Source organism: Pleurodeles waltl, chromosome 4_2 (genome assembly GCF_031143425.1).
Source record: "Pleurodeles waltl isolate 20211129_DDA chromosome 4_2, aPleWal1.hap1.20221129, whole genome shotgun sequence".
Taxonomy (NCBI): Eukaryota; Metazoa; Chordata; class Amphibia; order Caudata; family Salamandridae; genus Pleurodeles; species Pleurodeles waltl.
In genome coordinates, this window is record NC_090443.1 from 794,873,337 (window position 1) to 794,900,218 (window position 26,882).

Sequence of the window (26,882 nt, forward strand, 5' to 3'; positions counted from 1 at the left end):
CATTGCTCAACTCGCTGAGTTAACCACCGGCTTCGCGGGACCCTCCTTTGTAATGTTGAGACGACCGCCTTGCTCAGATTTCTTGAACGCCTGTTCAAGTGCTTCTGCGGGTGCTGCCTGCTTCTGCATGGGCTCTGTGCTGCTGAGCACCCCTTCTGTCTCCTCCCCCAAGGGGCAACCTCCTGGTCCTTCCTGGGCCCGGGCGGCACCCATTTTCTTAAGCCGCGACCTTTGCAGCTAGCAAGGCTTGTTTGCGGTCTTTCTGCGTTGAAACAACTCTGCATCCTCCAGCACGCCATGGTACATCTTCTGTGCAAAGGAGAAGTTCCTGGCATCTTCCATTGTTGCAGAATCTTCAGCTTCTTACACCCGGAGGCAGCCATTTTGCACCTTCATCTGGGGTTTAAGGGGCTCCTGCCCCCCCCCCCCCCCCCCCCCCCCCACACCTCTCTCCCAGACACTTTCATGACTCTTGAACTTGCTGCCCTTCCTTTGCAGGTCCTCAGGTCCAGGAATCCGTCTTCAGTGCTTTGCAGTCAGTTGTGGTCTTTGCAGAATCTTCTATCACGACTTTAGTGTGTTTCTGGGGAAGTAGGATGACTTTGCTCCTACTTTTCAGGGTCTTGGAGTGGGGTATCTTGGACACCCTTAGTGTTTTCTTACACTCCCAGCGACCATCTACACACTACACTAGGCCTGGGGTCCCTAAGTGGTTCGCATTTCACTTTTTTAGTATATGGTTTGTGTTGCCCCTAGGCCTATTGCATCCTATTGTATACTACAGTGTTTGCACTACTTTTCTAACTGTTTACTTACCTGATTTTGGTTTGTGTGTATATTTTGTGTATTTTACTTACCTCCTAAGGGAGTATATCCTGAGATATTTCTGACACATTGTCACTAAAATAAAGTACCTTTATTTTAAGTAACTGAGTATTTTGATTCTTATGAAATAAGTGGTATAGTAGGAGCTTTGCATGTCTCCTAGTTAGGCCTAAACTGCTCTGCTATAGCTACCTCCATCGGCCTAAGCTGCTAGAACACTACTAATTTACTAATAAAGGATAACTGGACCTGGCACAAGGTGTAAGTACCATCAGGTACCCACTATAAGCCAGGTCTGCCTCCTACAGTAGTGTTCAAAATATAACTTGTATATGCAAAGAAAACTCTATCACAGAAATATATATAAAAGTTGGATATTTTTATATATTGTTTGTAAAATCAGTACAAACATTGATTGTAGTCATCTATGGATCAACACATTCGATGTGTATAATCATCATCATGTACTTCTTGCTCATCTGAAAATTCCATTTACATCAGCTCATAGTAGATCAAAGTTTCTGTTTAGATGTAATCACATGAATGTCCCAATGAATAGTTTTTTTTTCTGATATTTTATTGATGCACAATCCCAGCACTGTAGTAGCCAAAACGTGTTTCGCGGTATCACCACTTCTTCAGGGCAAAGCATAAGTTACACACAAGCACAAGTTGAGATTTCCTCAATGCATTGTTAGTAAATGGGTACAAACATCATCATCCTCCAATATTTAATAGCTCCAAAACAACATAGTCATGTCCTTGTAGTCTCCACAACATAAATTACATTCGAGCACAGATAGGTATCTGTTCCAGCATTTAATAGGTCCAAAGCAAAATCATCATGCATTTCTAGTGGTTGTGAAGAGCATATCCCTACACTTAGCAGTAAACAGTTCCCAAACAAGAGCTCCCCAATGAGACTTTTTTAATCTTCTGGTTCCACAGGCCCTCTCAAAGGCTGTGAACCACTTGATGATGACATCACCATCCTCATATTTGGGGACAATCCCTTTGGGGACTTTAGGGGTGTCAGAATACTCTCTGTTCCTAATTCATATGTTGCTGCCACCATTAATGGGTGCTAAACCCATTTCTGTTTTCTCCCTCTCTATAACCAGGAGCTGTTTCTCCAAATCTTATCTTTAGGCCATCATTGCTATGAGGAGGTCCTCTTTATTGAAGCTGCCCTCAATGTTCCCTCTGGAACTAGACTCTCCTGCGAGAGAGCCAGATCCTATGAGCACTATCCTTGTATACAGGGACCTTGGGACCATGTCCTCTCTAGTTAGGTTAGGAGGGAGGAGTTCATCCCCCTGATCCCTAACTTCTTCCTCATCTGAGGGGAGGTCTTTCTCCTCAGCAGGGTGGCCCTTGTATGCTCTGCCAAGAGCTCCTGGAGCTTGCTCTAGGGAGGGTGGGAATCTTTTTTGATTCTCTTGAGACTGCAGAGATTCCTTAACACTAATCATAAGATGGAGGTAAGGGGTGAGGTTGAGCTTCACCACCATGTCCTTTGAGCTGCTAATTTTGTTTACTTAGTTTGGGGATTACTTTTAGGAGCTAAAAACTACTTCTAGTAACTAAACCCTAACGTATAATAACTTTCTAAATCTAAAAAGAAATGCGAAGGGGACTTAACCAAAGCCACAGCAGGACCTTTAATTTTTTTTGTGAAAAATATGCTAAATTCAAAAATCTGTTTTCTAAAGGGAACTTTTGGAATTTAGTTGTATGATCTGGTATTGGCTAAGTAGTCCAGCAAATGCAAAGTCGTAGACCCCACCGCTGATCCACGAATGTTGGAAGCTGGCTCTCTATGTACTATATCAAAATTAGATATTGTGTGCACAGAGTTCAGGGGGTTCCCCAGAGGCTTAACAGAGGCTAAAGTAGTTAATACTAATGCTCTCTTTTGTGGTAGTGTGGTCTAACAGTTAAGCTTATCAGAGGGTAATGCAAAGCATATGTTGTACACACACAGACAATAGAAGAAGCACACACTCAATGGCTTACTCCAGACCAATGGTTTTTGTATAGCAAAAATATATTGTATTAATTTATTTTTAGAACCACAAGATTCAGGTTGCAGGTAAGTACTTCAATAGTTGAAAATTTCAGACATGTATCGATAGCACTTTGTTTTAAAACGATAATTTTTACAGTTTTTGAAATATTGGCAGTTATCTGTTTTAAAATTTGACAGTGCAGTTTTCAGAAACCGTTCCTGGGGGGATGAAAAGTTAGATCGATTTGAAGCAAAGTACAACAATTCCAGTCTCCGGGGGTTAGGAAGTCCAAAGGTTAGGATTCAAGCTAACCCCAAACACCCACCACCAGCAACAAGGGCCGGCCGGGTGCAGAAGTCAAAATGTAGGCAAAATTAACAAGGGCTTCTATCGAGATTAGGGGCACTCTGTTTCAGATCTGTAGGCAGGTAAGTACTCGCGTCTTCGGAGGGCAGACGTGGGGTATTTAGAGGAGCACTGAGGGGCCACAAGTAGGCACCAAACATATATTCTCAGCAGCGCTGGGGCGGCCAGGTGCAGTGTGCAAGCAAGATGTCAGGTCTCCAATGATTTTCTTTAAGGAGCCCGGGGGGGGTCACTCAAAGGCTGCTGGCGATGTCCAGGAGGTCGCCTCGGGCAAACCACAGGCTGGACAGGGAGGAGGTCCACATTCTGAAAGTTGCTGCACGGAGGTCCGGTTCTCCAAGTGGCTGCGGTTGCAGTGTGTATTTAGGCATCGGATAACTTCGTCTGGAGCTTTGTGGTCAGGGGGGTCATCGGAATTCCCTCTGCAGGAGGGGTGGAGAGGTCAACCAAGCATGGGCACTTGCTCAGAATCACATGGGGATCCTTTCTAGCTGGTTGTGACACCTGGAAACAGGCTGTGGGGGTTGGGTGCATAGTGGTCTGAACCCACACATTCAGAGTGAGGCTGGAGTCCTTAGTTGTTGTTTGTTCTTTGGACTGCGCCACTGTCCATGGGAGTTTTTGGTGCTTTTGGGTGCAGGGCAGTCCTCTGGAGCTTGGTAGAGGATGCTCGTCCCACTGGATGCGTTGTTCTTGTGCAGGTTCTTTGAAGCAGGAGACGGGCCAGTAAGGCTGAGGCCAAGTCAGTTGTCGTCTTCCTTCTTCTCTGCTGGGGGTTTCAGCTATGCAGTCCTGGTCAGGTCACCAGGAGTCTGGTGAGCTGGGTTCAGGGAAGCCCTTAAATAAAAGATTTATGGGTGTTACGGGGTCAAAGGGCAGTAGCTAATGGCTACAGTCCCTGAGGGTGGCTATACCCTTCCAGTGTCCACTCCCTTTGGGGAGGAGGACACAAACCTAACCCTATTGGTCCCTGTCCTCCAAACCAAGATGGAGGATCCTGCAGGGAGGGGGGGGGGGGGTCACTTCAGCTCTGGACACCTTAGGGGTGGTCCCAGCTGAAGTGGTCACTCCCCCCCCCAGTTTCCCGATGAACATGCCGCCAAAAGTGGGGCTTTGTCTGGGGAGGCGAGCATATCCACCAGCTGGAGTGCCCTGGGACACTGTAACATGAGGCCTGAGCCATTGAGGCTCCTCCTCCAGGTGTTATAGGTACTCCAGGGGGAATGGGGGGGGGGGGAAGGTGTGAAGCACCTCCACCCAGAGCAGGCTTTGTTTCTGGCCTCAGAGAGCACAAAGGCCCTTACCCATGGGGTCAGAAACGTGTCTGCTAGTGGCAGGCTGGCACAGGCCAGTCAGTCCTACACTAGAGGATTGGGTAAAATACAGGGGGCATCTCGAAGATGCTCTCTGTTTGCTTTTTATAATAATTCCAATGCCAGTGTGGGTTTATAGTGCTGCGAAGTTTGATACCAAACTATTCAGTGAAGCCATTATGGAACTGTGGAGTTCGTAATGACAGACTCCCAGACCATATACTTAATATGGCCACACTACACTTACAATGTCTAAGAATGGACTTAGACACTGTAGGGGCATATGCTCTGACCTATGGTATGGTGCACCCTGTCTTAGGGCTGTAAGGCCTGCTAGAGGGGTGACTTACCTATGCCACAGGCAATGTTTTGTGGGCATGGCACCCTGAGAGGGATGCCATGTCAACTTTGCCTTTTCCTCCCCACCAACACACACAGTCTGCAATGGCAGTGTGCATGTGTTTGGTGAGGGGTCCCTTAGGGTGGCACAACACAGGGCCCTTGGTACAACTGGTACCTTTCACAAGGGACTTATCTGTGAGCCAGAGGTGTGCCAAATGTGGAAACAATTGTAAAGTTTTAGGAAAAGAACACTGGTGCTGGGGCCTGGTTAGCAGGATGCCAGCACTCTGTCAAATCAGCATCAATATCAGGCAAAAGGTGTGTGGGGGGGAGCAGGGGGGAATGCAACAATGGCCAGTTTCCTACATGTGTGCATATTTTTAAGGTGTAAATGCAATGGCTTCACATTTTTTATTGAAACATTTTCATCAGAGGTGTGTGCGGCATATGCGGTCGCAAAGGGTATCGCAGTTACCATCCACTTAAAGTGGATGGTAACCCACTCGCAAATTGGAAGGGGTCCCCATGGGACCCCTTCCACTTTGTGAATGGACCCAAAATTATTTTTTCAGGGCAGGTAGTGGTCCAAGGGACCACTACCTGCCCTGAAAAAATACCGAAACTAAAGGTTTCGTTTTTTTTTTTTTTAAGTGCAGCTAGTTTTCCTTTAAGGAAAACGGGCTACACTTAAAAAAAAAAAATGCTTTATTGATAAAGCAGTCACGAACATGGAGGTCTGCTGACGACAGCAGGCCTCCATGTTTGCGAGTGCCTAGACTCGCTATGGGGCCGCAATTTGCGACCCACCTCATTAATATTAATGAGGTGGGTCATTGCGACCCCATAGCGAGTCGCAGACGGTGTCTGAGACACCGTTCTGCATTGGAAATTGCAAGTCGAAATTTCCAAATTTGCTACATCTGGCCCTTGGTTCTTAAAAAAAAAAAAAAGAAAAACACTCCTCCCTCAAATCTTAAAACCCTCACCACCCCTAAACTTCACTCCTCATGGAGCCCTAAAAAACACTCACCACCTGTGAATCCCACTCACCTGTAAGCCCTAAAAACCGCTTACCACCCCTAAACTCTATCTCTGACCTCTGAAAAAAGCCTTTTTACATCTAAACTCCAACCATCCCTGAACCCTAAAACTCTTCACCTCTCTAACTTCCTTCCATTATAGAAACCTAAAGCTCTTTATTCCATAAACTACATGCTTCCTGAACCCTTAAAGCCCTTACCACCTCTAAATTCCAATCATTCCCGAACCCCTCACCAGCTGTAAACTCTGCCCATCACTGAACACTAAAAAACGCTCCCCACCCCAATACTCCATTCCTCTGTGAACCCTAAAATCCCCTCATCACCACTAAACTCTTCTATGCCTAATCCCTAAACTTCACCTTTCCAGAAAACTAAAACCGCCTTTCTATGCCTCAACTCCACCCACCCAAGTTTAATGTAATTTTAGATTTTCCTTAAAATTATATTTCCTTTGAAATATTTCCTTCAATTTTAGATTTGTATTTCCTTAAAAAATGTCTTTCCTTAAAATTGTTTTTCCATGATCTGGTTTCTTGCAATGTGGTTTATCAGGTCAGTTTTCGTTGTTCCACAAATTCTCATACATCATACTAGATATCTGCCCAGACTTTTTGTATTGCTGCAAGATAACTGGCAGTTAGTGAGATGTGATGTCTTAGTAGGTTTTCTTATCAACTGTTTACTTCCAAAAACAGTTTTCTTGGTGTAGCTGCTAGCATGGTTGCCCACGGATCAGTCACAAGCCATAGGTTTGTAGTGAAGCACAAAGAAGAAAACATCTATATTGTGTGGCTCCCAATGAAGAATATAAAATGGAAGCAATTTTTTAAATCCTCAATTATTTGTACTTGGTGTATTATCTTCATTCGAATGTAAAAGTATGCAGCTCTGTGGAAAAATTAAGAAATTTGCCTTCTCTCTACATCAGTCCTTGAATCAACTTTTACACTAAGAAATCAATAAGCTACACACTTACATCACAGAGTAAGTGGAACATATGTTGCAACTTTTCCTGGGACTGTGTGGGAAGCCAGCAGTCAGTGTTGTGCCACAGCACCTGAGACTGAAAGAAAGATTTCAAAAGTAGCGTGTATTAATTTGAAGACTACCAATTACTGAAACAGAAGGTAATCCATTTAGGAATCTTGGTCTTTGAGTCAGGCAGTGCTTAATTTCTAAAAGTATGAGTGCTGGTGCACAAAGCTCTGCTCAGAAGCCCGTGGCAAATGCAAGAAAATGCTGGCGTGCCTAATACTAAGGTTAAATAGTCTTCAATCCACTTCATGCCTCTCTAATCCTCTCCCAGACACACTCTGCCCCTTTATATCACTCTTGCATGTTCCTTCTTCCTTATTCTGAAATGGTTTTTGAGTCTTTTTCTTACTCCTTCTTTTCCCATTGTGTGCTTTCCCTCTCTTGCTCTCGGGAAATGATGGGTGAGGAAAATAAGTGCCGGTCCCTAAAAATAAGTGCCGGTGGGCCTACTGGCAACCACCAGCTCATATTAATCACTGGAGCCAGGCTTGTCTGCTTCCGCTCCTCCCTATGTGATGAAATGTTAATTTGATCAGTTTCTTGGCCTAGTTGAAATAAAAAATAAATAATATGTGGATGTCTGTCAACCAGAAATCACAAGGGCACATACATTTGACTAAGCAACAACTTCTGATTCATTTAATTTCATTTCAATACTTTATTTTGGTGGAGGACCATAAAAGCAAATATAATACACATTCTGACCCAGAACATAATACTGAAAAAGTAAATCTATCTCACAATCACATCAATCAGAAAGAAGAAAAAAACAAAGAAATAGTTTACAAATTTCCTAAAGAGCAATGAGACACAATATTTTAAGCTTTAATAAAAAGGACATATTACAGTACAGTAGTTGGCAAATTTGGTACATGTCATCCTCCTAAGAGCATGCCCTTAAGACAACAAAAAACTCAAAGCATGATATCAAAAATTCACACAATACAGACTCATGAGGTCCTCATACGGACATGCCATGCACTTCCTAAATATTTAACAACTGAGAATACAATACAAGGTTTACTATCAAACCAACATATTTTCAAAGAGACCCACAGTTGGCTCATGCCCAAGGCACAACATAATAGAACAATCCAGCATTTGCGTAATCTAATATATTTTGGGGGGGGGGTGGGAGGGTGGAGTGTTCAACTGCTTTCACATGCCTGGAACATGCCTGGCACAAGTTATTCCCTGCTTTGGGACCCTCCTAAGAGTAAAAAAGCTCAAAGCATGACATCAAAAATTCACACAATTCAGACTGATAAGATCCTTATCCAGACATGCTAAGCACTTTCTAAATATTTAGAAACTGAGAATACAATAGAAGGTGTAGTGTCAAACCGACAAATTCTTAAAGTGACCCTCTGTTGGTGCAAATTCACATAAGAAGTTGTGGGGAGTAGTGTTCAAAATATAAATTGTATATGCAAAATAAACTCCATTCCAAAATAATATATAAGTTGAATATTTGTATATATTGTCAGTAAAATCAGTACAAAACATTTATTGTAGTCATCAATACATCAACTCATTTGATGTGTATAGTCATCATATTGTACTCCTTGCTCATCTGAAATTTCCATTACATCAGATCAAAGTTTCTGTGTAGATATAATCACATGAATGTCCCAACAAATTGATTTCTTGATATTGTACTGAAGTGGGATAGTAGCACTGAAGTAGCCAACACTTATTGCGGAATTGCCACTTCTTCCGGACAAAGCATAAGTTACCCTCAAGCAAAAGTTGAGATCACAGTGTGTTCCCGCATAAAACTCCAAGTTGATCATCCTTATAATCAACTGGGAGGTTTATGCGGGAATACGCTGTGACTTTTTATTTGGCATTCCAGATAGTGATACCTATAATCCTATGACCACATGAAGGCTACCCTGATTGAGGGCTTTGGATTCACCACTGACAAGTACAGAATTAGGTTCAGGGGGCCTCACAAAACCTCAAGCCTGTCCTGGGTTGATTTTATAGACTACTCATTGAAAACACTGAATGGGTGGATAACTGGAAATGAAGTGCGTGACTATGATGGGTGTAGGAAGTTGGCTCTGTATTTACTATTTCAAAGTAAGAAATAGCATGCACAGAGTCCAAGGGTTCCCCTTAGAGGTAAAAGATAATTCCAATGCTGTATTTTGTGGTAGTGTGGTCGAGCAGTAGGCTTATCAGAGGGTAGTGTTAAGCATTTGTTGTACACACACAGGCAATAAATGGGGAGCACACACGCAAAGACAATTCCAGGCCAATAGTTTTTTACATAGAAAAATATATTTTCTTAGTTTATTTTAAGAACCACAGGTTCAAGATTTACAAACAATACGTTAAATGAATGGTATTTCACTTAGGAACTTTAGGAACTTTGAATTAGCAAAATAGCATATACAGTTTTCACACAAATGGCAATAAGCTATTTTAAAACTAGACCGTGCAATTTTCAACAGTTCCTGGGGGAGGTAAGTGTTTGTTAGTTTTGCAGGTAAGTAAACCACCTACAGGGTTCAAAGTTGGGTCCAAGGTAGCCCACGGTTGGGGGTTCAGAGCAACCCAAAAGTTACCACACCAGCAGCTCAGGGCCGGTCAGGTGCAGAGGTCAAAGTGGTGCCCAAAACGCATAGGCTTCAATGGAGAAGGGGGTGCCCCGGTTCCAGTCTGCCAGCAGGTAAGTACCCGCGTCTTCGGAGGGCAGACCAGGGGGGTTTTGTAGGGCACCGGGGGACACACAAGTCAAAACAAAAAGTACACCCTCAGCGGCACGGGGGCGGCCGGGTGCAGTGCGCAAACAGGCGTCGGGTTCACAATAGGATTCAATGGGAGACCAAGGGGGCTCTTCAGCGATGCAGGCAAGGGGGAGGCTCCTCGGGGTAGCCACCACCTGGGCAAGGGAGAGGGCCACCTGGGGGTCGCTCCTGCACTGGAGGTTGGATCCTTCAGGTCCTGGGGGCTGCGGGTGCAGTGTCTTTACCAGGCGTCGGGTCTTTGAAGCAGGCAGTCGCGGTCAGGGGAAGCCTCGGCATTCCCTCTGCAGGCGTCGCTGTGGGGGCTCAGGGGGGTCAACTCTGGCTACTCACGGTCTCGTAGTTGCCGGGGAGTCATCCCTGTGGGGTTTGTTCTCCACAAGTCAAGCCGGGGGCGTCGGGTGCAGAGTGCAAAGTCTCACGCTTCCGGCGGGAAACGTGTGTTGTTTCCAAGTTGCTTCTTTGTTGCAAAGTTGCAGTCTTTGTGGAGCAGAGCCGCTGTCCTCGGGAGTTCTTAGTCCTTCTAGATGCAGGGTAGTCCTCTGAGGCTTCAGAGGTTGCTGGACCCTGGGAACGCGTCGCTGGAGCAGTGTCTTTAGAAGTGGGGAGACAGGCCGGTAGAGCTGGGGCCAAAGCAGTTGGTGTCTCTGTCTTCTCTGCAGGTTTTTCAGCTCAGCAGTCCTTCGTCTTAGGTTGCAGGAATCTATCTTGCTGTGATCTGGGAGCCCCTAAATACTCGATTTAGGGGTGTGTTTAGGTCTGGGGATTAGTAGCCAATGGCTACTAGCCCTGAGGGTGGCTACACCCTCTTTGTGCCTCCTCCCTGAGGGGAGGGGGGCACATCCCTATCCTATTGGGGGAATCCTCCATCTGCAAGATGGAGGATCTCTAAAAGTCAGTCACCTCAGCTCAGGACACCTTAGGGGCTGTCCTGACTGGCCAGTGACTCCTCCTTGTTTTTCTCATTATCTCCTCCATCCTTGCTGCCAAAAGTGGGGCCGTGGCTAGAGGGGGCGGGCAACTCCACTAGCTGGAGTGCCCTGGGGTGCTGTAACAAAGGGTGTGAGCCTTTGAGGCTCACCGCCAGGTGTTACAGTTCCTGCAGGGGGAGGTGAGAGGCACCTTCCCCCTAGTACAGGCTTTGTTACTAGCCATAGAGTGACAAAGGCACTCTCCCCATGTGGCCAGCAACATGTCTGGTGTGTGGCAGGCTGCTAAAACTAGTCAGCCCACACTGGTAGTCGGTTAAGGTTTCAGGGGGCACCTCTAAGGTGCCATCTGGGGTGTATGTTACAATAAAATGTACACTGGCATCAGTGTGCATTTATTGTGCTGAGAAGTTTGATACCAAACTTCACAGTTTTCAGTGTAGCCATTATGGTGCTGTGGAGTTCGTGCATGACAGACTCCCAGACCATATACTCTTATGGCTACCCTGCACTTACAATGTCTAAGGTTTTGCTTAGACACTGTAGGGGCATAGTGCTCATGCACTTATGCCCTCACCTATGGTATAGTGCACCCTGCCTTAGGGCTGTAAGGCCTGTTAGAGGGGTGACTTACCTATGTCATAGGCAGTGTGAGGTTGGCATGGCACCCTGAGGGGAGTGCCATGTCGACTTAGTCGTTTTATCCCCACTAGCACACACAAGCTTGCAAGCAGTGTGTCTGTGCTGAGTGAGGGGTCCCCAGGGTGGCATAAGACATGCTGCAGCCCTTAGAGACCTTCCCTGGCATCAGGGCCCTTGATACCAGTGGTACCAGGTACAAGGGACTTACCTGGATGCCAGGGTGTGCCAATTGTGGAAACAAAGGTACAGGTTAGGGAAAGAACACTGGTGCTGGGGCCTGATTAGCAGGCCTCAGCACACTTTCAAATCATAACTTGGCATCAGCAAAGGCAAAAAGTCAGGGGGTAACCATGCCAAGGAGGCATTTCCTTACAATGGGCTTTATAACTTGTTTATGAAAGAGCACATTTTAAGTAACTACTTCAATAAAACGTTGCATCATTATCTGGTAGACCTAGGTCTAATTTCTCCCCAAGAATTGGGAAAGAAGGCAGACCACTGGGTCTAGACTAGGGTGACCAAGACTTCCACTGGGGGTGACCAAAGGAAAGGGGTTACATAGCTTTCCCAGGAGGAAGTGGGTGACTGTAAAGAAGTGGCTCCCTGTTGCAGTTACCCCCCACTTTTTGCCTGATACTGATGCTGACTTGACTGAGAAGTGTGCTGGGACCCTGCTAACCAGGCCCCAGCACCAGTGTTCTTTCACCTAAAATGTACCATTGTTTCCACAATTGGCACAACCCTGGCACCTAGGTAAGTCCCTTGTAACTGGTACCCCTGGTACCAAGGGCCCTGATGACAGGGAAGGTCTCTAAGGGCTGCGGCATGTCTTATGCCACCCTAGGGACCCCTCACTCAGCACAGACACACTGCTTACCAGCTTGTGTGTGCTGGTGGGGAGAAAATGACTAAGTCGACATGGCACTCCCCTCAGGGTGCCATGCCAACCTCACACTGCCTATGGCATAGGTAAGTCACCCCTCTAACAGGCCTTACAGCCCTAAGGCAGGGTGCACTATACCACAGGTGAGGGCATAGGTGCATGAGCACTATGCCCCTATAGTGTCTAAGCAAAACCTTAGACATTGTAAGTGCAGGGTAGCCATAAGAGTATATGGGCTGGGAGTCTGTCAAAAACGAACTCCACAGCTCCATAATGGCTACACTGAATACTGTGAAGTTTGGTATCAAACTTCTCAGAATAATAAACCCACATTGATGCCAGTGTTGGATTTATAAAAAAATGCACACAGAGGGCATCTTAGAGATGCCCCCTGTATTTTACCCAATTGTTCAGTGCAGGACTGACTGGTCTGTGCCAGCCTGCTGCTGAGAGACGAGTTTCAGACCCCATGCGGTGAGAGCCTTTGCGCTCTCTGAGGACAGAAACAAAGCCTGCTCTGGGTGGAGGTGCTTCACACCTCCCCCCTACAGGAACTGTAACACCTAGCAGTGAGCTTCAAAGGCTTTAGCTTCGTGTTACAATGCCCCAGGACACTCCAGCTAGTGGAGATGCCCGCCCCCTGGACACAGCCCCCACTTTTGGCGGCAAGTCCAGGAGAGATAATGAGAAAAACAAGGAGGAGTCACTGGCCAGTCAGGACAGCCGCTAAGGTGTCCTGAGCTGAGGTGACTCTGACTTTTAGAAATCCTCCATCTTGCAGATGGAGGATTCCCCCAATAGAAATAGGGATGTGCCCCCCTCCCCTCAGGGAGGAGGCACAAAGAGGGTGTAGCCACCCTCAAGGACAGTAGCCATTGGCAACTAGAAACTAGATTCCTGCAACCTAAGAAGAAGAGGACTGCTGAGCTGAAAAACCCTGCAGAGAAGACGGAGACACCAACTGCCTTGGCCCCAGCTCTACCGGCCTGTCTCCCCCCTTCGGAAGAAAACAGCTCCAGCTACGCTTTTCCCCAGGACCAGCGACCTCTGAATCCTCAGAGGACTGCCCTGCTCTAAAAGGACCAAGAAACTCCCGAGAACAGCGGCCCTGTTCACTCAAAACTGCAACTTTGTTTCCAAAGGAGCAACTTTAAAACAAATGCGTTTCCCGCCAGAAGCGTGAGACTTGCAACCCTGCACCCGGCGACCCCGACTCGACTGGTGAAGAAACAACACTTCAGGGAGAACTCCCCGGCGACTCCAAGACTGTGAGTAACCAAAGTTGTCCCCCCTGAGCCCCCACAGCGACGCCTGCAGAGGGAATCCCGTGGCTCCCCATGACTGCGACTGCCTGACTCTCAGATCCCGACGCCTGGAAAAGACCCTGCACCCGCAGCCCCCAGGACCTGAAGGATCGGAACTCCAGTGCAGGAGTGACCCCCAGGAGGCCCTCTCCCTTGCCCAGGTGGTGGCTACCCCGAGGAGCCCCCCTCTTGCCTGCCTGCATCGCTGAAGAGACCCCTTGGTCTCCCATCGATTCCTATTACAAACCTGACGTGTGTTTGCACACTGCACCCGGCCGCCCCCGTGCTGCTGAGGGTGTACTTCCTGTGCTAACTTGTGTTCCCCCCCCCCCCCCCCCCCCCCCCGGTGCCCTACAAAACCCCCCTAGTCTGCCCTCCGAAGACACGGGTACTTACCTGCTGGCAGACTGCAACCGCCCCCCCCCCCCCCCCCCCTTTCTCCATTGAAGCCTATGCGTTTTGGGCACCACTTTGAACTCTGCACCTGACCGGCCCTGAGCTGCTGGTGTGGTAACTGTGGGGTGGCTCTGAACCCCCAACGGTGGGCTACCTTGGACCCAAACTTGAACCCCGTAGGTGGTTTACTTACCTACAAAAACTAACAAACACTTACCTCCCCAGGAACTGTTGAAAATTGCACTGTCTAGTTTTAAAATAGCTATATGTGTTTTATTTGAAAAGTATATATGCTATTGTGATTATTAAAAGTTCCTAAAGTACTTAACTGCAATACCTTTCATGCAAAGTATTACATGTAGAATTTGAACCTGTGGTTCTTAAAATAAACTAAGAAAAGAGATTTTTCTATACAAAAACCTATTGGCTTGGAATTGTCTCTGAGTGTCTGTTCCTCATTTATTGCATGTGTGTATGTACAACAAATGCTTAACACTACTCCTTTGATAAGCCTACTGCTCGACCACACTACAACAAAATAGAGCATTAGTATTATCTCTTTTTGCCACTATCTTACCTCTAAGGGGAACCCTTGGACTCTGTGCATACTATTCCTTACTTTGAAATAGTGCATACAGAGCCAACTTCCTACAGTGACACTCCTAGAAATAAAAAAAAATAAAAAATACAAAGTTCCTTGGTAGGCCCCAAAAACCTGCCCATGTGGGTGGGCCTCAAGACACATCCCAAAACAAAAGTGGGTACCAGGGAAATGGATTCCACTAAGGCATGGTGCCACAACTGTAGACAGACAGGGCACCACACCAAGGACATTTCTTGTCCCCAAAACAAACCCACTAGCAAACCCCAGGGGTAGTCAGTGTAGCCATTGGGGATGACTCCTCTGATGAGGAGGTCCTCATAGCCTTTAACTGGAAAATGGGCCCGCAGGTGAGTTGGAGATTCCAGAGAGAAGTAGATAATTCCACCACCAACTGGTGAAGGGAATCCCAGCCATTGCCATGAGAGACACGTGTGCCAGTCACACACTTGTGCATGACAGGTTGGTGCTCTCAAATCAGTACATTCAAGGGGAGATTGCCAGGGTAAGGGTTAGCCCAGAGGAGGTCACTAATAGGCCTGTAGCTTTAGTGCCCCTAGAAGTGGGTGGGGCGTTTAGCTGGAGAAAGGGTGATAGTCAGTAAAGACCTCCCCCTTGATTCTCTCCCCTTGGAAATGACTACCCAGAAGTTGATCAGAGCCCAGAAGAGGAGCTGGTCCATTACCAGCCCTCTCCCAAGAATTCTGGAGGTACTGCCCCTGCAGTGTCTAATGGTAGGCCCCAGAAGAAAAAGCAGTGCAGGAAAGGTGGACAGCCTTTAGCCAAGGTTCCAGTAAGCCAAGGAGATTCTGCTCCAGTGGGGGAGAACTCCAAAGTTGACACTTGTAAAGTCCAGCCTGACCCACAAGAAGTCCTGACTGTCAGGCAACTGTTAAGAGTTAGTGGGTGGCTCCTCAGCTAACAGATGAGAGAGTGGAAGAAGATGTGGCAACCCCCCACTCTACCACAGCAGACAGGCACCCTGAACCCAAAGAAGCCTGTATATTAGCCCCTTCTCCTGGTGATGAAGAGCTAAAGATGTGGTTCTGGGCACTGACAGCGGTCAGTGGCCTTTGCTGGGTGCTAGCCTTTATAGCTGCACTGTCCTTGGCATGGTGGTCTGACCCCATGCCAAATAGCAAGATAGGACCCTGACCCTCTTGGTCATGGTGGGGTTACTCCACCTGTGTGTAACCAGTTTGGGTAAGATGGAGTGGCCCTTGCTAAGATAGGATTAGCAGAGGTAGATGCCTGTAGACCCAAGATAAAAAGAATGGTTGAAGACAGTAAAAACACAGACAAGAAGCAATTCAGATTGGGTCCTATCACTGTTGAGGTTGGTCAATTTCCCAGAGGGAATGACCTAGACAGGAGGATGTATGGCATAGTAGGCCTTGCAACAAACCAGCCTGTTTCCCTACTTGTCCTCGTCTGACAGACCAGGAAGACTCTCCCAGGTTTGGCTGAGTCTACTGGCATGTGGGCTGGGAGGGGCATGTATAGGAAACTGGCCCTTGTTGCAGTTACCCCTCTCCCCCGCCCCTAATTTTTGCCTGATATTGATGCTGACTTGACTGAGAGTGTGCTGGGATCCTGCTAACCAGGCCCCAGCACCAGTGTTCTTTTCCTAAGACTGTACCATTGTTTCCACAAATGGCACACCTCTGGCACACAGATAAGTCCCTTGTCAAAGGTACCAGTGGCATCTGTGGCCAGCCAGGGGAGGTCCCTAAGGGCTGCAGCATGTGTTGTGCCACCCTAAGGGACCCCTCACCAAACACATGCACACTGCCTTTGCAGATTGTGTGTGTTGGTGGGGCTAAAAAGGCAAAGTCGACCTGGCATCCCTCCCAGGGTGGCATGCCCACAAAACACAGCATATGGCATAGGTAAGTCACCCCACTAGCAGGCCTTACAGCCCTAAGGCAGGGCGCACTGTACCACAGGTGAGGGCATAGCTGCATGAGCAATATGCCCCTACGGTGTCTAAGTCCATTCTTAGACATTGTAAGTGCAGTGTGGCCATATTAAGTATATTGTCTGGGAGTCTGTCATTACGAACTCCACAGTTCCATAATGGCTTCACTGAATACTTGGAAGTTTGGGTTCAAACTTCGCAGCACAATAAACACACTCTGGCATTGGATTTATTCTAAAAAGCACACAGAGGGCATCTTAGAGATGCCCCCTGTATTTTACCTAATCCTGTAGCGTAGGACTGACTGGCCTGTTCCAGCGTGCCACTAGCAGACAAGTTTCTGACCCCATTGGTTGAGGGCCTTTTTGCTCTCTGAGGCCAGAAACAAAGCTCTCTCTGGGTGGAGGTGCTTCACACCTCCCTCCCCCTTCCAAGAACTGTAACACCTGGCGGTGAGCCTCAAAGGCTCAGGTCGCATGTTACAGTGCCAAAGGGCACTCCAGCTAGTGGAAATGCCCGCCCCCTGGACAAAGTGCCACTTTTGGCAGCAAGTTTGTCAGAAGACTTAAGAAAAACAAGGTGGAGTGACCACTTCTGCTGGGACCACCCCTAAGGTGTCCAGAGCTGAAGTGACCCCCCCCACCCTGCAGAATCCTCCATCTTGGTTTGGAGGATAGGAACAGGTTTGTGCCCCCCCCCCCCCCCCCCCCCCCCCAAAGGGAGTGGACACAGAAAGGTTGTAGCCACCCTCGGGGATAGTATCCATTCGCTACTGCCCTCCGACCCCTGTAACACCTCTAAATCTTTAATCCCTGAACCCAGCTCACAGATTCCTGGTGACCTGACAAGAAGGACTGCATAGCTGAAACCCCCAGCAGAAAAGAAGGAAGACAACAACTGACTTGGCCCCAGACTTACCGGCATGTCTCCTGCTTCACAGAACCTGCACAAGAACAGCGACACATCCAGCAGGACCAGCGGCCTCTGCCAAGCTCCAGAGGACTGCCCTGCACCCAAAAGGACCAAGAACTCCTGTGGACAGCGGCCCTGTCCAAAGAAGAAACAACTAAGGGGTCCAGCCTCACTCCGACTGCATGAGTCCTGACCACTCTGCACCCTGTGCCCACAGCCCGTGTCCCAGTGGCCCAACCAGCTAGAGAGGATCCTCAGGTGATTCTGAGCAAGTGCCCACCCTGGGTTGCGATCTACACCCCTCCACGACAACGCCCGCAGAGGGAATCCCGAGGACCCCCTGACCGTGAAGCTGCAGACAAAGATATCTGACGCCTAAAGACACACTGCCCCGCAGCCCCAGGCCTTGGAGAACCCAAACTCCGGTGCAGCAATGTTCAACAGGGGGCCCTCCTCCCTGTCCAGCCTGTGGTTTGCCTGAGACGACCCCCTAGACCTCGCCTGCAGCCTCTGACTGACCCCTGGGGGCCCCTTATAGAGAACCATTGGAGACCCGACATCTTGTTTGCACCTGGCCGCCCCAGCGCCACTGAGGGTATATGTTTGGTGCCTACTTGTACCCTCTCATCCCCCTCCAGTGCTCCTCTAAACCCTCCAGGTCTTCCCTCCGAAGAGACGGGTACTTACCTTGCTGCAGATCTGAAACTGAGTGCCCCTAGTCTCGATAGGAGCCCATGTTAATTTTACCTACACTTTGACCTCTGCACCCAACCAGCCCAGTGTTGCTGGTGGTGGGTGTTTGGGGTTAACTTGAACCCCAACCTGTGGGCTTCCTAGCCCCTCGGATACTGGAACTGTAAGTGTTGTACTTGCGTGCAAATCGATCTAACTTTTCTTCCCCCCTGGAACTGTCTCTGAAAATTGCACAGCGTCAACTTTTAAAACAGGTAATTGCCAATATTTCCAAAACGATATAACTTATCGATTTCAAACAAAGTGCTATTGATACATGTGTGAAATACTAAATCACTGAAGTACTTACCTGCAACTTGAACCTTGTGGTTCTAAGAATAAATTAAGAAAATATATTTGTACTATATCAAAAACATTAGTCTGGTGTTAAGTCATTGAGTGTGTGCTTCTTCTATTGTCCGTGTGTGTACAACAAATGCTTTGCACTACCCTCTGATAAGCCTAACTGCTCAACCACCCTACCACAAAAGAGAGCATTAGTATTATCTACTTTAGCCTCTGGGGAACCCCTGGACTCTGTACACAATATATCTCATTTTGATAGAGTATATGCAGAGCCAGTTTCCTACACTACAAACACTAATTCAGGAAAAAAGGGCATTTTAGGATTTGGTTTCTGTGAAAATGGTATATACCATTCATCCTGCAAATTTCTATTCAACAGTTTTAGGTTAAATGGTTTCTAAGTAATTGTATTCCATGAAACCGTCTTTCTGTGAAATCACATACAACTGTCCAGTACAGTGGTCAAGAGTATTGTAGTTGACAACTAAATTGACATGTTCTAGAGAGTTTTAAGTCTTGTAGAAATAGTCTAATTCTAGTGGTGCAAATCTAGCTACCTAACACGAGGATAAGAGTTTTTTCATCTAGAGAAGTGATCCTGTGGTTCAAGATTCCAAAGCAACACTGATCTATATCGTCCCATCTTGTGCAGATACATGATATGAAAGAAGCAATTACCTGGACGCATGCAGAGTTCCCACCCAGTGTTGTTCAAAAGTTGTTAATCACTAGTTTTTCTGCCAATATGCTTAAATCATTTAGCTCCAACAGACGAGTATTCATACTTTGAATGCAGTACTGTTGCTACTACAACAGAAATGAAGAACTAAGAGAGACAATGTGAGCTGTAGCTTTTTCTGGTATAATATAAAGAAAAGAAGGCTATGATGGAAACTGTTTGAAAATAGTTAATTTACAGAAATTTTTAAACTAGTTGATTGGAGTTTGCTTGCACACAAGTAAATACTTAACTATGAAGTAGTTGAGCTCCTAAACCTTTTCAGTTGTCCATTCCTCTAATCATTGATTCAGTGCATTGACATGTGAGTGACGGAGAGGTTATGGATGCCTTGGAAGCTCTAAAAAGGAGTCTTCGCACATCATACAGTCTACCCTTCCAACATATGTTTCTGCTCCCACAGGAACAGTTCTGGCTGGCAGGTCATCTTGGAGAATGTAACTTATTGAAAATGTTGTTGAAGCACTACAGAGTACCTGAGAAAAACTGCCCAGGTGTGCATTATAACACATTCTAAAGCGTTTATTTCTTTGGCCTTTGCCACAAGAATAGAGATTGACGATTTATTATGCTTTGTTACAGCTTCCCACTATGTGTAACTTATTTTCTGTTTTCTAGGATGGCATTGAGCTATTGTCTGAGTTGATGCATTTTCTTTACAGGATTGGGGGACTGAAGTTACATTGTTTTCAAATTTAGAATATTCAAATCTTAATTGCATTATGAGATGTTAACAAAATGTCCATTTTAAATGTATTATTAAAATAAAAATCTTTTCAAAAAAACATGATGAATTTTTTTTTTTTTTTTTTTTTTTTAAATTTAGGAGTCGGAAATGGAAACAGAGGAAGAAGTTGACATCTTGATGAGCAGTGATATTTATTCAGCTACATTATCCACCAAATCCATTTCATTCACACGTGCCCAAACAGGGTGGCTTTTCCGCGAAGACAAAACAGTAGGTGTCTGCAAATTTTGCCACTTGTTTTCCTTGACATGCCTTGGACTCTTTACAATTGTTCAACAGAGCCCTGAATAAGCATCTCTTCCTCTTGCATGAGATCAGCTCCCTATCCTTGTGTTTGAAGCACACTCCTTCTAGGTCCTATAATGCCACCTGTTGGCAAGTCAACGAAAAAGACTTCTGATGCTGCACCGTTTTTTAGTTCAATTGCTTTTTTTGCTTTCCCTCGGTGCTGTCAAAAAGCCACTTTCAAGCAGCCTATACTGTACAGCTGTTTCATACCTTTTTCTAATCTACCCAAGGTTTACATGTCTTATTTGGGAACTTTTTTTCTCCTCTTAGAGAGACCATCAAGTGACTCATTACATTTACTTGAAGGGGGTGCAGTACAAGTTATAACTCCCCATTCAGCATTAACTTTTGATACTGATGCAGAGGCCACCTTTCATGTTCAGGTACTCTCAACAACCTCTTGGTAAGGAAAACCAAGAGTTTCCAAGACATAATGTATTCATGGAATCCTTTGAGTGGACTGCAACTTCCTTTGGGTCACTAGACCACAGCATTATACTATCAAAACCCTCCTCCTCCACCCAGTCAAACCAAAACTACAGAGCACCAGGAATATCCTAGACTCTGTCTGAGTGGTGAGTTTTTAAGAATCTGCGCTTTAGGGGTGGCAGGTTTTATTCTGGTATGGAGTATTCTTTGGGGTGACATATTTTATTCCAAATTCTACCCAAAGACCAGAGTTGGATTCAGAATCCAGGCATCTGTATCCCCATATGACCTCTCATTTAGAATTATAGACATATACGTTCTTCTAAAGTTTCCTTAGTTGGCCTAACCTAGACACATCAGATAACACTGGCAATGGGGATCATTGTTGACTGCACCTAGAGCTATGGAGCTAAAATTATGTTTGGGTTTATATCTTGTCACCACAGGGATTCCCTTTTAACAGTTTTTTGTTTCTCTGTTAATAAATAACTTTTATTTTTCTAATATGAACTGCCAACTGTACATTGATATTATTTAATGGCTATTACCGGGTCGTGCTAACCAAGATTCTACCGCCTACACCATCTTAAGGAGTCCTTGACTGCTCATTCTCATTACCCTGAGAGAGTCACATGCTTAAAAAGAACAAAGGGATTGATTCCAGTAGTGTGCACTAATACTTTAATTCTTGTACACTAGAGATAAACAACAGCACCCATACAGGATACTGCACACTAAACACTGCCTGACCAAAGGCCTAAAAAGCAGGCCATTCTGCTTTTATACACAGTGGGGGTTTACTATTATCTCAGGCAGGATACATTGATTCTTCCAAACAAAACACTTCACTAACCATTATCGAAGTGGTTAGTGAAAGGATAATGGGCTGCTATAAGATCTGAAACCTTAGCATCAAACAGTTGTTTCTTATTCTTTTCTTGCCATCGTAAAAGGGTGATTTAAAGCAGATGACAGAAACATTCTCCTCATAAAGAAGAGACTGTTTGAAAAATGTGTTTCAGCTGCTTTACTTGACCCTTTTACAATTGCAAATAAACAGTAAAGTAACAGGAAACTAAATTTTGGCTCCAAGCATTCAGTTCTGCTGCCCATTGTTAAGTGTGCCGTTTGTGGAAAGACTTTGGGAGGATCCCACAGACTGATTTTTCTGGCATGGATGGAATATTCCTTGCAAAGGAGGGAGGTGCAGTTCATGGGTTTACAGCAGATTACATTTGATTAATTATCTTATAAAAGAGTCAGGAATTAACTATAGTTGTTGGTCCACGTTGCAGGAAGTACTGTTTCTGCCACTGAACTGCTGCTTTGCAGAGGTCACCTTCACTGGCCCAATGCAAGTGATGAAGTTAACCTTGGAAAATGTAAAAGTGACCTGGTTGTAAGGTGCTTTTCTTCTCCTACACAAAGCTTGTTGCACAAGGGGAAGTTTAAAAGACCCAGAAAAGTGGTGTGAAGTGGATAAGAACGATGGGTCTTTTGGGAACCAAACTTTCTTCTGCTCTTTAGATTCCGTTGCACTGTTGAGTCAACCCCAGAACCTCATCTGAACACAAACGTCTCAAGCAGCTGCTTTATGGAAGGGTTGATCCAGTCTCTCCTGCATGGTGCTGCTACAGTCCTATTCCACTAACAAGTCAAGCCATTCCCCCTCTCAGGCCAGTGGACCAAGTGTCAGTCTCTGGTGACTGAAGGCTTGCCCTTTGGAGTGAAGACCCATATCCTTTACTTATCAGCCTGTCAGTCTGAGCCTGCTCTAGTAGCCCAGCTCTCAACCCCTGCACTCTGCAGGTGCCAGTGAAAAAGGAGACCTCACCCAGTGGTGAACCGGGAGTCTTGCAGCATGAAGCACATGGGGTAGATTTCCACTGTTCAGCATACCTTCAGTGCCCTTGAACCAAAGGAGGCAAAAGAAAAAGTGAAAGCACCAAGAGTCACTTTTTTCCATGATATTAGTTCCTTTGGATGCTCAACCTCGTCAGCTCATTTGGGTGCTTTGCCAACAATGCAGGCGTATGTATGCAGAATTATACGATTTCTCCAATTTCTCTGCTAGGCCTGGAGAAGGAGTAAGTAGCAGGACAAGTAGAAGTGGCACAATAACATTAGGAGTTAGCCATTAAAAGAAAAGCACTCCATTCATAACACCAGAAAATATAACTGACCAAACACTAAAGACCTCACATCTCTTTTAGTATCTTGAAGATTGTGTTACCCTTGGCAGCAATACGAAGTGCAGAAACAGGGGGACCTCAAAAGAACTCTAGAAATGACTTGAACGTACCTCTGAACTCTTGCACTTTTTTGACAGACACCCCTAACATACTTAAGAAATGCAGGGATCGTTGGTTTCCCACTAGCGAAGGGAACACTGTGAAGAAGAATGTTATTGTCACCAAGTGAAGGGTTGACATCCTTTTGCAATTATCACATAACCATATGACTTTCTTGTAGATGTGAAAGGAAGAAGAGCTGTCATGGGGATTTGGGGGGGGGTAGTAAATGAGACAATGAGTGACAAAAAACTAAACCGGGGTTTTCTGAGGATGTGTCAACCAGTGGTGGTAGACTTTGGGTCATACGGACCAGATACACAGAGAGGAGCACAGTGGAGGTGGAAGTGGATTTTAGGTTAGGTTTAAAGACATCCGTGGTCATTATGACTTGGGCAGTCTTCCTTGAAGCCATGGGCGCCAGAAGACCACCCACCATATTACGGGCACTGCTGGGCTTTCGCCACACTTTGGGCAGAAATCCAGCAGTAGGCGTGCTGGCGGGTGGAGGCACTGGGGTGGTTCCTTCACAGCCCCACCATCCCCCTCTTCCCCCCGCCAGAAGGATACCGACCCCCGTATTATGTGCAATAATAGGGTGTAGTGGTGGCCTGATGGTGGGGCACCACTGGACATACTCCTCCCTGGACCAGGTAAGGAATGGGAGGATGAGGGGGGGTTGTGTACGTGTGTGAGTGGGTGTATGCATGTTTAAATGGGTGTGTGCATGCATATTTGAATGGATGTGTGCATGCATGGTTGAATGTATGTATGAGTGCTGAGGTGAATGCGAGTATGGATGCGTGTGATTGAATGCGTGTATGTAAGTGTAGGTGAATGAGTGTATGCATGGTGCATGTGGGTATCTGTGCGTGTGCATGTATGTGGGGGGCGCTTGTCTGTGGAGGGGGAGATTGGAGGGTGGGGGGGGGGATTTGTGCTTGTTGGCGGGTGGGGGTGGGTCATCTACCGGTGACTGGGGAGAAATTCACTGTCACCAGTAGCCTTTCCACAGGGGAAACCCCGATGAAAAGACGGCTCCTAATACCGCCAGTGGTCTTCTGTGGACTGCCGGGTCGGAGATGCTCATCTCTGGCCCAGCAGGTCCAACTGCCATGGCAGTATGAGTGGAGATATGGCGGGTTAGCAGAGGCCAACCTGCCACACTCATAATGTGGCGGTCTTCACCGCCAGCCTGTTGGCGGTGAAAGCGCCACCTTTATCCTGGCAGTCAGAAGACCGCCAGGGTCATAATGACCACCATTGTATTTTTAGGAGTGACATTGATTGTTAGATCCGTTGGTACAATATTTCGTACTGTATGTCTTACTGACAAAATCACCACTTTGTAAAGGCAGTGAGATGAACTGTGCTACAGTAAGTAGTGTATGCTGTTATGTTCAGAAGAAACGGCACTAAAAACAACTTTAAAAAATATATGAATTTTTACATTTCTTATGGGGAACTCATATGGGCACCAGATAAAGGTGTATTGACAGGAGACATTGTTTTCCTATGTTAAATCAGCTGCTGGATTGGAAGGGGGTGTGGAGAATGCATAGGCCATGGTGGTAATGATTCCTGGAAGACATGAGACATAACATGTGCTTGGATTCGCACTACATTTTAATCAGAATTGCCTTAAGGTCCACGATCCACATTCAAAATAATCCTAAAACCTTGGTTGTGGTTGCAAAATGTTAATGTTTTTTTTCAGAAGAACACATTAAAAATTAGTGTTTAATTAGCACAAGCATTGATAATAATTTTTTTTTTATTTTTTATTTTTTAGGAAAGGGTTGGAAACTTTTTAGCAGATTTCTATTTAATAAATGGACTAGTCTTAGAATCCAGAAAACGAAGAGAACATCTCAGCGAAGAAGATATTCTTCGAAATAAGGCCATCATGGAAAGTCTGAGTAAAGGAGGAAATGTAATGGAACAGAATTTTGAGGTAATGTATAAGCTGGTTTCAGAAAGCTGCCATTTTCAGCTTTACCATATTTTATCAAGCTAGTTGCATTGCCTTCACAGGTATCATCACCCTCTCTATTAACAAGGTATTGTAATAAAGGCAATTTTAGAGTATACCATTGTTGCATGTCCTGTGGCATAAGACACTTGCAAATCTGACCATTAACCCAACGCCCCTATCCCCTTTTTACACTGCCGCAGTGGGAATCTTGTTTGTGCCTTTTGTCCCAATTATATTTTTTCAACCTGATTATCTGTTACACTTTTTCATGGGCTAATAGTTGACCAGATTGCCTTTTCCTAGCTTATCACTTTTTGCACAGGGATTGGCTAGACAAAGCTTCCCTTTTTGCATTACTTAGCAAGAATCCACCTATTCTATAGGGTTTTAATTAACTTAATCTGTTAGAAAAAGGTCTACGGCTGTCAGACCCTCTAATTAGCAATATACTATGATCATCTGTGTATAACTCATATTGTTTGTTTTCAGCTGTTTGTATAACATTTGGGTATCTCAGGTCTTGGCTCTCTTTAAAGGTACCCTGGCTGATTTTGTTTCTATATCTATAAATATGTCTTGGAGGATCCATCTCTCCAGAATGCATGGAAAGCAGCCAAAACAAAGTACGGACGAGGTGGGTCCATATTTCCTTATCTACAAAAACCTCCTGTACCGAGTCATCAGACATGATAATAGTGAGAAAAGACAATTAGTGGTACCCGAACCCTACTGTACACAGGTGCTCTATCTTGCTCACAATCAGCCGGGAGGGGGACACAATGTCCCAAATGTCAACTAGTAGACCCAGGACCCCAGAGAAAAGCACCATTACAACCCTTACCAATAATAGACATCCCCTTTTCTAGAGTTGGAATGGACTTGATAGGCCCCCTCCTCCCATCCACGAAAGGACACGCATACATTTTAGTTCTCGTTGATTATGCCACCAGGTATCCAGAAGCCATACCTCTCACTAGCATGACACCCAGAAATGTAGCCCAAGCCACAATTGGCTTCTTTGCCAGGGTTGGGTTTCCCAATGAAATCTTAACTGATCAAGGTACACCATTTATGTCGTCCTTTATGGCACACTTCTGTAAGACTTTAGGAGTCAAACAACTCAAAACCTCGGTATATCATCCCTGTAGGAAGTTGGCTCTGTATGTATTATTTCAAAGTAAGAAATAGCATGCACAGAGTCCAAGGGTTCCCCTTAGAGGTAAGATAGTGGCAAAAAGAGATAATTCTAATGCTCTATTTTGTGGTAGTGTGGTCGAGCAGTAGGTTTATCGGAGGGTAGTGTTAAGAATTTGTTGCACACACACAGGCAATAAATGAGGAACACACACTCAAAGACAATTCCAGGCCAATAGGTTTTTATATAGAAACATATCTTTTCTTAGCTTATTTTAAGAACCACATGTTCAAGACTTACAAACAATACTTTAAATGAAAGGTATTTCACTCAGGTATCTTAGGAACTTTGAATAATCACAATAGCATGTACAGTTTTGGCAAAAATGGCAATAAGCTATTTTAAAACTAGACCGTGCAATTTTCAACAGTTCCTGGGGGAGGTAAGTGTTTGTTAGTTTTGCAGGTAAGTGAACCACCTACAGGGTTCAAAGTTGGGTCCAAGGTAGCCCACCGTTGGGGGTTCAGAGCATCCCCAAAGTTACCACACCAGCAGCTCAGGGCCGGTCAGGTGCAGAGGTCAAAGTGGTGCCCAAAACGCATAGGCTTCAATGGAGAAGGGGGTGCCCCGGTTCCAGTCTGCCAGCAGGTAAGTACCCGCGTCTTCGGAGGGCAGACCAGGGGGGTTTTGTAGGGCACCGGGGGGGACACAAGTCAACACAAAAAGTACACCCTCAGCGGCACGGGGGCGGCCGGGTGCAGTGTGCAAACAGGCGTCGGGTTCACAATAGGATTCAATGGGAGACCAAGGGGGCTCTTCAGCGATGCAGGCAAGGGGGAGGCTCCTCGGGGTAGCCACCACCTGGGCAAGGGAGAGGGCCACCTGGGGGTCGCTCCTGCACTGGAGGTTGGATCCTTCAGGTCCTGGGGGCTGCGGGTGCAGTGTCTTTACCAGGCGTCGGGTCTTTG

General features: G+C 46.0%; 1 protein-coding gene across 1 annotated transcript in view; it reads left to right on the top strand.

Moving 5' to 3' along the window:
- Positions 1–26,882, top strand: part of ANKRD13C (ankyrin repeat domain 13C) — a 294,697-nt gene that overhangs the window by 91,284 nt on the left and 176,531 nt on the right. Inside the window, exons 8-9 of the mRNA XM_069232446.1 lie at positions 19,875–20,006; positions 24,597–24,758. Coding sequence (XP_069088547.1) covers positions 19,875–20,006; positions 24,597–24,758 — 294 coding nt within the window. The remainder of the gene's footprint in view (positions 1–19,874; positions 20,007–24,596; positions 24,759–26,882) is intronic.